The sequence below is a fragment of the Ammospiza caudacuta genome, chromosome 2 (genome assembly GCF_027887145.1).
Source record: "Ammospiza caudacuta isolate bAmmCau1 chromosome 2, bAmmCau1.pri, whole genome shotgun sequence".
NCBI classification, from domain to species: Eukaryota; Metazoa; Chordata; class Aves; order Passeriformes; family Passerellidae; genus Ammospiza; species Ammospiza caudacuta.
In genome coordinates this window covers 9,915,104-9,929,145 of record NC_080594.1, presented here as the reverse complement: position 1 = coordinate 9,929,145, position 14,042 = coordinate 9,915,104, and the positions used below count along the sequence as shown (strand labels likewise).

General features: G+C 38.2%; 1 protein-coding gene across 1 annotated transcript in view; it reads left to right on the top strand.

Annotated features, from left to right (window-relative positions):
- Positions 1 to 14,042, top strand: part of ROBO2 (roundabout guidance receptor 2) — a 435,712-nt gene that overhangs the window by 298,222 nt on the left and 123,448 nt on the right. Inside the window, exon 5 of the mRNA XM_058822747.1 lies at positions 4,323 to 4,461. Coding sequence (XP_058678730.1) covers positions 4,323 to 4,461 — 139 coding nt within the window. The remainder of the gene's footprint in view (positions 1 to 4,322; positions 4,462 to 14,042) is intronic.

Below are 14,042 nucleotides of genomic sequence, written 5' to 3'. Positions count from 1 at the left end.
ACTCAGACCAATTGTTAAATATGGGAAAAATTGAGTTCTGAGGTTAACTTGTGTCAGCACCCAGAGTAAGAAAATAATTTTGCTGTTTCTGGCTCAGATCTGTGGGTTTCCTTGCAGCACATCCCTCAAGCTCTGCAACAGATTGTAGGTGTGTGTCCAGATTGCATTAACAATCCCCTTTTATAACTGCAAGCAAAGCTTATTCTGAAGTTATAAAGGTCACCCTAGTAATAGCATGACTGGTTGACATGACATATAACCATGACCTATTTTATAGTTCTCCTCAAAGATTTTTAATATTCATCAGAGAAAGTCTGGGAAGTGGGTACTTTATTTACTCAGTGAAAGCTTATAAAATAGCTATATTAAAATTTTTATATATGCCTATGATTTTAATTTATCACCCTTTCTTGTTGTTTCTCAAATATATTGTGCTCTGGATGCTGTTGACAGAGTAACAATATTTAATTATACCACAAGGCTTTATTTATGGGCAAACCATTTCAGAGGAAAAAAATATGATTTTTTTTTCACCCCCAAGACTAGCTCTGAAACTAAATTTGACCTGGCTGTGCAAAGAAACCTTCTTTATTTAGCATGCTTGGGCAAGCAGTGCTCTGTCTCCTGAGAGATTAACATTGTAAGCAAGTTATGCAGGTGACTCAAATCCAGTTAATCTCACATAAAGAATGTTAATTGCATTGGCAATGGCATTCACTCTGATCACTTTATAGCTGTATAATTAGCTATTGGACATATTCAAGGGGCTTTCTGAGTGATACAAATACAGGAAGCAACATAGCAGATAACTTGTTCTTTCCTGATTCCCGCTGTGCAAAATGCAGACATGATGCAGAAATGGAAACAGCAGTTGTTGGTATTTACATGTCCTTGCTAACTGGGCTCTGTCCTTACGTAGCTATTAATTTTCTGGCAACTTCTTAAATGTTTTTGAAAATATACCGTTTTAGAAGCTGATATGAAACAAATATGTGTGTATTCTCACAAATTGCCTTGTTGTGGAATCCAGTGATTTATCTAATGACCTCAGGGCCATTTACTTTCTCCTCAGCTGGGTTCTCCTCAAAATGAGACAGGAATTTATTTTCTCATCTCCTTCCTGTACAGGAGAATTTACAGCCACAAGTAGCAATTTCATAAGTATGCACATTCTAATTTCTAAGATGTTTACATGCAGCTTTTGTAAACCTGGTCTAAAATGATTTTTGTATGCAGACCAAGCCAGTGTACAGACACAGAGTTGTTTAAATTCAATGGGAATTAACCAGGTCCTCTAAATCACCAATCAGAAAGCTGATATAGATCTGAATTTCTTAGTTTAGAGAAATTTAAAGCATCATGTCTTGAAAAACAAATGCCAAAATGAAGAGTATTGTGTATGAGCTGAGAGCAGGAGTTGGTCTAAGCTCTTCTTAGGAGAGAAGTTGTAAAAACCATGCTGTTGCAAATTTGCAGAAAGTGTCATTAAAATACTCCCATCCAGATTCAGAAAGTTACAGATAGGCCAAGTACGTTGCTTAGCATTGGGATTAAAATGGGGTGTTTTTTGCTTTGTCCAGTTGTAATAAGATTATCAAATTAAAATGGCTTTATCCAAAATTTTCCATGCCTAACTAGAAAACCAATTTTGGTTGACAAAATTAAATTGACAAAATAATTCACTCTTCTCTAAGAATGTTGAAGTTCTTGCAGTTTGGAGGCAAAGGGGATAATTGGAGTGAAATGGGCAGCAATGAGAGGAATGGAGGAAGCTTTTTGTCCTGAGAAGTGCATGTGCCTCATACTGAATATCAAGTACCTAAAATATGTTGGGAAATAGCTACACTGTGCCAGAGATGTACTCTTTTTTTGGCTTGTCCAGAGGATTTTCAGTAAATTTAGCTAAACATGCACCTGCTGAAAAGAAAAAGAAAATGTAATAGAGTCATCAATTCATACACCAGAGAACCCATGAATGCAGATCTGGGCAGCATTTTCCTGTATCTACACTGTGTTCCTGCTGCTATCACTCTTCTGGAAGGGTCCTTGGGTACTTCAGCTGATTTTTCTTAGATTTGTGGATGGTCTGTATTTGTGTGACCTGGGTAAAAGGAGCTCCAGTTCAAGTGCAGACCAAACACTCAGTGGAGAAGAGACCATTTGCTGTGATGTACAAAAAGGGAGAGGCATGGATAGTTGGAATAGGAATTGGACTTGAGAATTTGCTGGGTTCCAGGTGTGAAAAGTGATATCTCTGGGGTAAAAAAAAAAAAAAAAAAAGATAAAATGACTAAGGAAACTGTCAGCAGCTGGCTAGGGCTTGTATGCAGACTTGAAATAGGAAATTACAAAGAACTGGATATGACTTGTACACTGACTTAAACTGGGAAATTATAAAGATTTCAATATAAGCAGAGAGGCTAGAAATGAATTTACTTGCCCAAACACTGCTGCAATCTGAAGATCCTGGGCAGGAATAGGAATAGGACAAAAGCCATGGCTTGGGGAGAAGAATCTTTGCCCGTTAGCCATGCTTTTATCTCTATCATCTGGAAAGGTGCTATAGATTCTTGAGCATGTCTATTCTTCTGCTGACAAAATATGTTTTCCCCTGCCAGTAGGTTTCCCTGCTAATAAGGAATTCCTGTGTGATGCTGTCACTCATTTACATAATTACTAACAGGTGGTTTTGTGTTCCTCATTTTCTCACTGATATTCCGATTTGTAAAAGTGATGAACACTTTTTGTCAGCAGTTGAATTAAAGGAAGCTGAGCTTTAAACACACAAAATTAAAACTTCATTTCCATCCAACCCCTCCCCATCCCCTAAAAAAAAAATAAAATTGTCAGTTTTGTGGCTCAGGTTGAACACCAAAATTTAGCAGATAGTTCTAACCTTGTTTTCTGAGATCTCTATCATAGCCCAGAGAGGAGCTATAATAATAAGTGAGGTGATTATAAAGCATGAAGATAGGTGTAATAGAGGCCATGAGGAAATTAATAATTCTGTCTTTGAAGTGCATTTTGAGTAGAAAGACAGGAGGCCACCCTCTAAACAGTAGCACTAAAACAAAATATTAAACACCTGCTCATTAAGTGAATACCAACAATCTGGAGATGTTTGGGGAAAAAATAGTATATGATCATATAATTGCTACCAGTCCCATAAGGCATCATAAACAGAAAGGAAGTGATCAAAAGACATGCAGAAAGCTTTAATTCTCTCAGTAAATGTGGCCTGCTTGATTTTTCAACCTTAATAATGTTTTTTTAACTTTTTAAAAAAAATATTTGCATATAATGATTGTGCATAACAAACCTGCAAAATTAGCACTGTAGTTATCAAGAAAAATTACCTGAGTCAGAATCTGGTATTGCTTGCATCTGTGTGTATTCTGAGTAATTTTTTAAGTGACATCATATCCCTTAACTTGCTGAGAGTGAAATATGAAACATCGTGTGTAACCAGTTTTACATGTCCTTATGATAAATCCCTGTCTTGAGTGAAAATACTGTTTCATATAAACTCAGCCTTATAATGGTTTGACTAGCATAAATAATTGATGACAATAAAAGTGTGGTGTGGCTGAGAGGACAGAACAAAATTTGTTCCTTCCAAAAGCAACTTGGAAACTAACCCCAGTGACATCCTTTCAAATGAAATTACCGGTGCTTGGACTTTGTAGCAGTATAACTGAGATCAGATTGTGGCTCTGCATCTGGATTTTAGAGCAGGCCTGTGCAACATTATGGTGATTAATACTGTTTGTAGCCGTGCAGCCTAACATAACAAGGGTAAACAGAAGTTATTATTCAGACCTTAATTTGGTTTTCCATGGTGAAGTTGGCGATGGGGATCAGGGAATCTCTTCAGGATCATGCAGGACAGTTCACAATTGCCTGAGGTGCGTAACGCGGAGTTTAAATTTTCCTCACAAGTATCAAGATATTGATCTCTGCCAAGGGCTAGCTGGCTCATACATTGCTGCAGCAGGAGCACAGCAGCTTTTCCAGGGAAGGGCACGGCCTCAGAGGGCTCTCCACTGTCTGGAAGGTAGCTGGTCAGTCCTGGCACAGGCTGCCCTCTGGTCCTCCTTCCCATCCTCTTCTTGCTGGAGGATGGGATGGGACAGCCCCTGCCTCTCCAGCCTGGCAGCCCTCTCGCTGGGTCTTTATGCACATCATCAGTTCCACTTGTCTGAATTTGTGGAGCTCAGCCTCCTTTCTGTTTGATGGATGGGTAAGCAGCGAGATGCTGAAAAGTCAAAAAGTGTTCATTTCAGGCCTGTGACTCACTGTGGAATTTTAATGTCTCTTTCAAGAGCGGCCCACGTTTCTCAGGCGACCGATTAACCAAGTGGTGCTGGAGGAGGAGGCCGTGGATTTCCGGTGCCAGGTGCAGGGGGATCCCACTCCCACAGTGCGGTGGAAGAAAGATGACGCAGACTTACCGAGAGGAAGGTGAGAGCCACATTCACGTTCACTCCCAGTTTTCAATTGCTGCACAATGCTGGAATCCATCCCTGCTACCAAGAGTTTGTTCTTTGGCATTGTGTCCAAGATTTATTTCCCACATTGCTGCTCTTTTGGCACTACCAATATTCTTCCAGAGGCAGCTGTGCAGGGAAGCCCAGCCTGGGTGAATTGTCCAGGTAATGGATTCCTGTGGAGGGAAGAAAAGTGATCTGTAGGTGTTGTGAGCACATGGGTATTCAGTGAATTTATTGGAGACAGTGAAGATGTTTTAGGACTGTAATGGTGATAGTAGCCCTCATAATGATGTGCTGATACCAAGAGGGAATGAACTTGGCAGTAAAGTTGCTCTGTTGCACTGGCAAGGTGAATTACAAGCAGAGCATGGTGGGCTTTGCTGGCTCCTCGGTTCATGTCTGTTAAGTCTTGGAGAGAAACCTTCCTCTTGAGGAAACAAAAAGCCAGACTAGCAGAAGTGTAAAGCAGAGTTGAAATCTGGAACAGGCCCCGTGTGTTCAAGAAAGATTAATTTAGTCTGGAACAAACAAGGAGAAAATTTTAGTGAGCAGGGGAAGGGACTCTCTCCTGCAAAAGGGTTTTTAATTAGTTTGGCTCCTTTCAACCTAAAAGAGCAGTGTTTGGTCCTAATTTTCTGGAACTCTTTCTTGTTTTGATGCTGAAACATTATTTCATTAAAAAATCCTCAACATGGAACTAGCTCTGGGAACAGGAATTAGAGCCCAGGTCTCCACAACCCAACAAGTCTTTCTGGCACTATGAGTCCTGATTTATTTTTGCACAGTTTTAATTTTAGCAGTAGACATGAATAGTGCCTCTTTTTCCCCCCCCCCGCCATAACTGACATTTTCCATCAGTTGAATATACCAATGGAAAAATACATAATCTAGAAAAACCATTTCTATGTAGGATTGATATGAATGCTTGTGTGTATATATATGTATATATATATATATATACTTTTTAAACATTCATTTTCTGGCAATTAGAAAAAATATAAAAGTCACATAGCTGTTTTGCTTATTATAGTGACAGATGGGTATGAATGTAATAAGCAAAATATTTTTTTCAGGAGAAGCCTTTTTGATGTCAGGACGGATTTATCTCTTTGCTTGCTCTTTAACTATGTATTGTGGTGTAGTCCACAGTAAATACATTGTGTTTCTGTGATTTCTTCTTGCTTTTGTGCTACTTCTGTTGTTTTAAATCATGTCTGCTTCTAGTTCTCATAAGCAGCAGAAGTAATAGATGATGAGCCTACAGTGACTTTGGTTAGATTGCATTTCTGTTAGATATTTTTTAGTGACTGTATCTCTTCTTTTTCTCCAGCGTCTGCAAATGCCTCTGATAATTAGCAATGTATGCTTTCTATTCTATAATTTTTTGTTTATATAGCACAATATGTGAGCATATCTTCACTGTCCAAAAAGTGGACATTTCCAAACCATCCTTAATCATGGAAGATGAGCTTGGAATCTCTTAAACAAAAGTTATTGTGTTTTTCTGGTTTTTTTTAATACCAGCAAAGAAATTTGCCCAGGTATAGTCTGAATGAATGGATGGATGAGAAAATTACCATATCAAAATTTTATAAATTAGGGAAGAAAGTCAAAATGATTCCTCATTTTTGAAATTGAGGGTGGTTTTTTTGAGGTTAAAGACAAACTGAGCTCCTGTATTTTAAGCGTTTTAACATCTACAATGAAATATAAAGCCCTCAAGATTTTCCCTTTTTCTTTCTTCTCATATGCATAAATACTTCTGATCAGATCTCTGAGCTATTTCTCTTATAAATTTCAATATAAATTTCCTGTTTCTATAGCTAACAATGTTCTTTGCACATCTAGCTTTGTTTTTTTCAATAATTTCATTTTGGCTTCATCCCTAAATTGCAAGACAATTACAGTAGGTACCCGTTTCAACAAATACAGCAGATTTTTAAATGTGTCTGTTGTTGATTCAGCTTTCAAAAGTGTCTAGTTCAGTGACAACAAAGTGGAACAAACTGGTTTTCTGTATGCATTTTGTTTCTGTAATTTGCTCCTGGTGAATGCCAGAATCAGTGACAGTGGATCCATAGTTTTTCAGAAATCCTTATCTGTTTTTCCACCTTACCTTGTTTAATTTTTTTTGGTGACCCATGAGAAAGCAAAGAGGAAAGTGAGGCCAGTGATTTCTGGTGACAAATGTGAGCAGTATTGCTACACTGAGTGGTGTGTTGCGTAGTAATTGGAAAATAATTTCAGGCTGTTAAAGCCCTAATTATAAAGGTCCCAGATGGACTCTAAGCATCTCCAGTTGCAATTGGATTAAATGAGAAAAAAAACCCAACTTCTAAAGAAATTAAGATGTTTGAAAACATGACTCTTTATAAAAAAAATAATTTAGCTATTTGTCAAATTGTCTGTGTAATTGCTCAGGAGTATATAAATAACCATGCTTCAAATCTGAGAATAAACAGTTTATTCTGATGGTGCAAAACTTCATTCCCAATTCCAGTTGTTTTGAACTGATGATCTAAATCAACTGTGATAGTCTGTATCTCTCAGAAGCAGGTTTTAAAATGCCTGGGAAACACTGGTCTCACTAGTGGTCAAAGGAAGTTACTTATCCAACATCCTGTAGACCTGACTTGAGATTTCAGACTATTATATATGTCATGGAGCTCCTCTGTGTGTAACTGGGCAGGAATTTAAAAAAATTATAAATACTAGGTGAAAACAGTAGTGTGAGTAATGTATGAAAGCTATTTTCATAGTTCTTTTGTGCCACTGTGATAAAGAATTATTTATGTTCTTCAGTGCTTAAAATTCTTGTTAGACCCCAAATTGATCCCAGCAAATTAATATCTTGTTGATCTAAATGTTGCTACTGCACCAACAGGGAGACTCAAAATCCAGTGTGAAGTCTGGGGTATGTAAAGCCTTTTTCCAGAAGCTGTCCACTTCAAATCAGTGACCCAAGACTGAAATGCATTGTGAATCAAATGTAGAGGCACATGGTGTATATTTTATTTTAATTGCTCCAAAAAATTCAGCCTCACACCATAGCCTCCACAGTACACAAAGGGTGGGGAATAGTTAATCAAGTATGACTCATGTCAAACTACTGGAGGTGAACAGGATGTTGTGGGGCCAGTCCTGTGCCTTTGGCTGCAATATGAGGTTCACTATTCCATGAATAGAGTTTTTTCTCATTAGAAGTGACACAAGGAAATAGCACAAAGATTGTGTCAAAGTGACTCGCACAATTGTGGCCATGCATAATGATTAAAACCTACTGAAAATTCAATAAAATTTGTCTTTATGCATTGAAAATTTTTTCCAGATATGTGTTCAGGTATCTTTCCCTTTGATGTCTGCTCAGCAGAAATAGAGATTATACTTTCCTTCCAAGGAGCTGATGGTCTCTTATGTGGTAGAGAACTCAATCTGGCCTGGATCTAATTTTCATTCATCTACATTTTAGCCCTGGTAACAGGAAGAAAATGACATTATTTGAGAGCCTACAGTATGAGAGTGGCAGATCTATGACTAGCAATTTAATAACATTTGAATAAGGTTTGTACAGTGTTTCATGTCTTCAAATTTTCTAGTGAAGCTGAGGAGAGCAGCTGCATGGTCTGTAATTATATAGCAAGTAATAAGTACTTTTTTTTTTTTAGGAAGTGAAGAGATTTTCAATTACAAGTCAGAATTTATGACACACTATAATAACTGTTTAAACCTTTTATACAGAAGAAGTTAGCAGTGCCAGCTCTTCGGGAGAGTGAGGTTAGCTCAGCAAATGTATTTTTCAGTTGCCTTAAAAATGACTGAGTTGCAATCACATAGGCCTTTTTTTGCATTCCAGCCCAGAACAGCTGTTTTAGCTCAGTAAATACATCTTTAATGAAATTACAACCTGCTCTTTTAAGTTGCATTTACAGGCACTGTCTGATTAGATGGATATTGTTCTGGAGATGAAAAGGGGCAACTGCACCAACAGAGAGAGGTATTTGTTTTATGTGCCACCCACACAATGGGAGTGTGGGCAGAAAAACCAAGAGTGATGCTTCAGAAGGAAAGTGGTGTGTAGTTTGCACAAGGTGTATTGCTAAGTGTTAAGAGATTGTAGGTTATTAAATGAAGCAGAGTTGTAACGCTCAGCAGTGAAAATCATAAACAGCACAGTAAGCTTTCTTATTTGCTGGAGATTAGGAATGTTCATTGAAAATTATTTGGGAATGAGCATTCTTAAAGCACAAAGTTAATATATTGTAACATATGTGTTAGGTGCAACAGCACAAGCCCGTGTAGGTGTTAGTTTTGCTATGTTTTTAACACTGACTTTTTTTTAATGCATATGCATAGTCTGGGCAGAAATGCTGTCTGTCACACTTCTGATAGAGCTGAATGAAAAAGCACACCTATAATTTCTCTGCTTTCCTCCATGGTTTCTCATGAGCCCAAAACTAGGAGTATAACACGACATTTTAAAAATATCTCACGGTCTTCCGGATGCAAATCTTTGAAATGGATTTAAACACAACTGACAGCAAACCTAATGAACTAAGAAAAGCTGGATTTTTTAAAAGGAGATCCGAAAAGAGCCTGATAGCCTGAGAAATTTTGCATTTTTATTTCTCCATTGTGCTGGGTTGACCCTGGCTGGATGTCAAGTGTCTCCCAAAGCCTTTCTGTTATTCCCTTCCCAGCTGGACAGGGGGCAGAAAATATAATGAAAGGCTCATGGGTCAAGATATGAATGAGGAGATCACTCATCAGTTAGTGTCAGGGGCAAAACAGACTCAACCTGGAGAAAAATTAGTTCAATTTTTTACCCATCTAATCAGAAAAGGAAAATGAGGAATAGAACCAAATCTTAAAAACAGCCTCCTCCCACCTTTTTCCTTGGCAGGGAAAGGGGCTTGTGGTCAGTTCATCACACCTTGTCTCTGCCACTGCCTCCTCCTCAGGGAGAGGAGTTTGTGCCTGTGCCCTGGAGTTCCTCCTTCCCTCCTTCTTCATGACCTTGATGTCTGCAGAGCTGTTGCTCTCTCATGAGAGCTTTGGTGGGCACCTTGCACCTACCCACCACATCATGACCACAGGATGAGGCTCTGTAAGCAAGAGACACAGTGATTTTTAAAAATAAACAGTGGTGCTCTGTAATTTCATTAATATTCTGTGGATAGGATATTGAGGTATTTAACTCCAGCCCCCTCTAGATACAACCAAGGGGAGAATGACCTTTCAATGAAATATGAGTTAATAACACTACAGCACTGCGTGCTTTCTTTGAGCTAATATCTGTGCAACAAAATGCAGTCTAATGTGTATTGAAAATTAATTAGAATAAAGAGTGTGTTTTAGTAATGTAATGAATATAATCTTTGGTTACATCAGCAAATTTCTATTGCAATTAATAACAATTAACGGTTTTAAATGAAGGGTCTGGGGAAAAGGATGTTTTTCATATTAGCTATATCATATGTACTATTTGTCATCTCTGGTTAGATCCTGTATGATTTGCATGCCCATCTTTTTTTTTCCTTAAGCTAAAGCATTAAAGAGAGATTAGTCCCTTTATGACGAGCATAGGGGGAAGATTGGATGTTCTTAATAGCTTGTCAAAAAGAGACAGTGAAAGAAAGAGGTTTAGCATGGTATTTGTATGCTTGCATATATCTGGAGGCATGAGAGGAGGTTTGCAGAGGATGTTGCTGTTGATGTCTGGCACAGAGGGAGCTGCTCTGTAACTTCCAGAGTCCGTGGGGCACGAGTGAACACTGGCAGATCTCAGGCAAGTGCAGCATAAGCATCTTTTCAGCTGTTATGTTGAACCATGTGAGGAAACTTCTGTAAAATCAGATGCCATTTAGAGATAGAGACGTGGTGAGAGGTAAAATAGATGCAGGGGTTGGTTAATGTTTGTGTATATAGCATCAAGATGATGTACCCCAATGATCGTGGGGTGCCCCCTCATGTGGCACTTTTGGTTGAGTATCCCTTTTCTCTGATTGCTATTTTGCCTGACACTGATCCCTTCCTGCTCTGCAAGTGGAAATATATTCCTTAGAGTTGTATGAGGAGTACATGCCCAAGTGAATGTGTAAATGACAGCATTTTTTTACATTTTAAATCCCTCAAAACTTGACATTGAGTAAAGTCCTGTAATTGCATCGTCCCACAGTTACCCCAGGGGTTTATAGTCTAACCCAGGAGCTGCCTGCCATTCCATTTGTCTGAAGTATTAAATGCTGTGAGCAAAAGCGGTAGATGTGTGCCTCTGCTAGACTGATCAGCAGAGAAACGGTTAATAACGTTGACATTTAAATTGGCTTCATGTTAAGTGTCAGTTCTCACCACAGAGCTGAAGAAGAGCTATTGTTTCAGCCAGTCTGTTTGCAGATTCATGGAAATACTCTCCAGTTGCTTACATAAGGGTCAAGGTTGGAAAAATAGCTTTACAACTCCATGGACAGCAGCCATAAAGGAATTGTGTCAACTAGCACTCCTGCCTGCATGTTTTCTCTTTATGCTGTGTGAACTCTTGGTGATCTATGAAGCAATCACTGACACTGCACTAGAAACAGTATTGTCACAAGAGAATGTTGTTATTTCTTTTTATTCTTTCTTATTCTGCAGCCTAAAATAGTTAAATTTCAGAGCACTAATGAAGTCACTAGAAGAGTTCAGAAACAAAATTTAATGCCAGTTGTTGTAGCCTCAAACATGGGTTTATCTGAATTTTCCACTCGCAGCAGAAGGCTGCAGTAAAAAATAGTCTTGCAGGAAGAGGACACAGTGAAATTTAATGCAGAATTTCATTCAAAATACTCCTACTAATGCTTAAAGTATACTCCATAAAAGCTTAGTAACCATATGGTTTGTATACTATATTTATAAATTTTAGAATATTAAAGTAGCCTTCTTTCTATCAGTTTAATTACCATCAAAATCATAGAATTAAAAAGTAAAGATCATTTACTGTGCATTTTTTTTCCATGAAAGACTCAGGAAAACAGAGAGGATGAAGCTCTTAGATATATTCAAGTGGGAGTAAGATTCAAGAGCTCTAACTACTGATGCTACTGGAATGTCTGGCCTGCAGGGATTTCTTCTCCTTTAACACATTCCATCTCTTTATGGGATGCAAAACTTGTCATCTAAGCTAAAAACAAATTAACTTACCCTGTCATTGAAAACACTTTCATGGTAAAGTTTTAAGCCTAAAAATTATTTCAAGTTCCTATCAGTAAGTTCTGTGTTGGTAATTGCTTAACTAGCAAAATGTTAAGAATATGACTTCTTCATAACTTCATAAGAATATGAAATGTTAAGAATAAGAACTTTTTAAGAATATGACTTCTGGCTCAACTGCAGTACTGAAGGCACTTTCATTACAACATTAACATGACTTCATCTTTAATTGCCACTTCAAGGTTAGTTACTGATTCAAAATACAGATTAGGAAATATTTCATTTCTCTGACAAGTTTATAGTAATCTTCCATGTGCTTTAGGCAAATAATAATAAATAGGCAAACACAAATTTAGTTTATCTCAAACTATTCATGAGCTGCATGCTCATGTTAAAAAAATGCATCAAGCCAAGTTTAGTGGGTGCATGATGCCAGTCTGGGCTCACATCTTCTTACTTTGTTCCAGTTCATGCAGTAACATTTCAATTTTTCAAAAGCTGAAATGGATCAAAAAACCAAATTATTTCAAAACCAAATAACTCTGAGCATCAAGGGTGCTTTTCTAAGAGATGGATGTATGACATAGGCATTAATAATATAAATCTCCCTGAGTGCCTGACAAATGTGTCTCATGTGTGAGGGAAAGGACTACTCCTGGTGATGGGGGATAGGTCTCCATGCCAAGTGATTACAAAGTCTCTTAGATCATACTTCCACCAAAGCTCCAGTTTCTGAAATGTGGAGCTCTGTCTGGAACTAAAATCAAATCAGAAGCCCATTTGGGGTAATTATCATGTGGTAATTCCCTATGAGTATAATTCCATGTGCAAAGGGAGATGTAAAGGATCTCTGCATAAGTTTAGATAGGATTTACTGAGTCACTGATTCCCAAATTATTTCAAAGAGAACCAAAAATCAGTCTCAATTTGCTTCCTTGGTTCTCTTCTGAGCACATGGCTCCTGATTTTGTAAGACACTATGCATTTTTGTGTTCAGTCACACCTGTCTGTTTGCATGTCAGAGCAGTGCTGTGGAGTGTAATGCTTCCAGATAATTTGGAAAACACTATTTCCTTGGAAACAGGTATGGTTTCCCAATGTTGGCCCAGTAACTGTAACAGCTGTACACATATTTTATGAGACTTAGACCACTTTGTTGAATGCCTTGCTTTATAACACAGTGCAATGTGGGTTTCTGTTGTATATTATTGCAATTGAGAATGTCTACTCTATCAGATAGAAATAATCTGCTGATCACAACCCATAAGAGGTTTTGGACTGAAGCAGAACCTGAGTCAGCATAATTGAGGAAAAATCACAATAGTGAGTAGCAGCTTGTGTCACACAACTCTTTTTCCTCGTTTGTTGTATAGAGTAAAGAACTATGGAATATAGAAACCCTTTTATATGACAGCTTGCAAACATGCATCACACAAAGAAATTCAAAGTAATATAGCACATTCAAAGTAATATAGCATTGTCTTCTACCTTTCTCTGGCATGAATGGCAGAGCTAAAAAATAAAAGGATATCTGGACATGTAGATGTGAGGAGTAGCCATGCTGTCAGCACCTTGGAGATAGCTCCCTGGTAGCTCAATTTATCATGGCTCTGAGCACTGTCTTAGAGCCACCCAGCAAACAGCAGCTTTTGATTTCAGGGGCACCACAGAGTAATTTGTGACCAGTGCACACAAATATATCCATAACTGTCACTGATTTATGTTTTCTTAGAGGAATAAACCTGACACTCCCATATCTTTCCCCAGAAAGCTGTTACCCATGTATGTTTGGGCTTCTTTTTTCTTCCACTTATCAGTGAATGGGATGGAAGTGAAAATAACTCAGCTGGTGTCAGATATGCATTGCCAGTGGGCATGGAGGCTCTCCCTTCTGCTGCTGGATCACACAAGGCTGAAGCAGGTAACAGCTCACACTTCCCATCTCGCTGCAGCTTCCCTCTGGCTCCCTCCATCTGGCACAGGGATGCAGGAGCCAGTGAAAAGCTGTGGCACTGTGCTGGGAGCTGAAGTGCCAGCACCACAAAACAGAAGTGGAGACAGAAGCTTAAGCGTCCTTAACTACCTCCTGTTTACCCTGGTTTTGGCCAGTAGCATCTCTCTATTTGGCCTCCCTAATCATGGATGTTGTGAGCAATCTTGAAGCTTTGTGCGTGTTCTGCAAAATAGTCTGGCAAACAGGCAAAAGAAAATACAGTAAAGTCATTTGTGTGCCATCTCTTTAAAAAAAAAAAAAAAAGGCAAGCTTATAATGTGTACATACAAAGATTCTAATTTATTATCTAATATTTTTTATTTAGAAGAATGTTTTAGATTAAAATATATACCTTGTATAAATTGATGCAAATT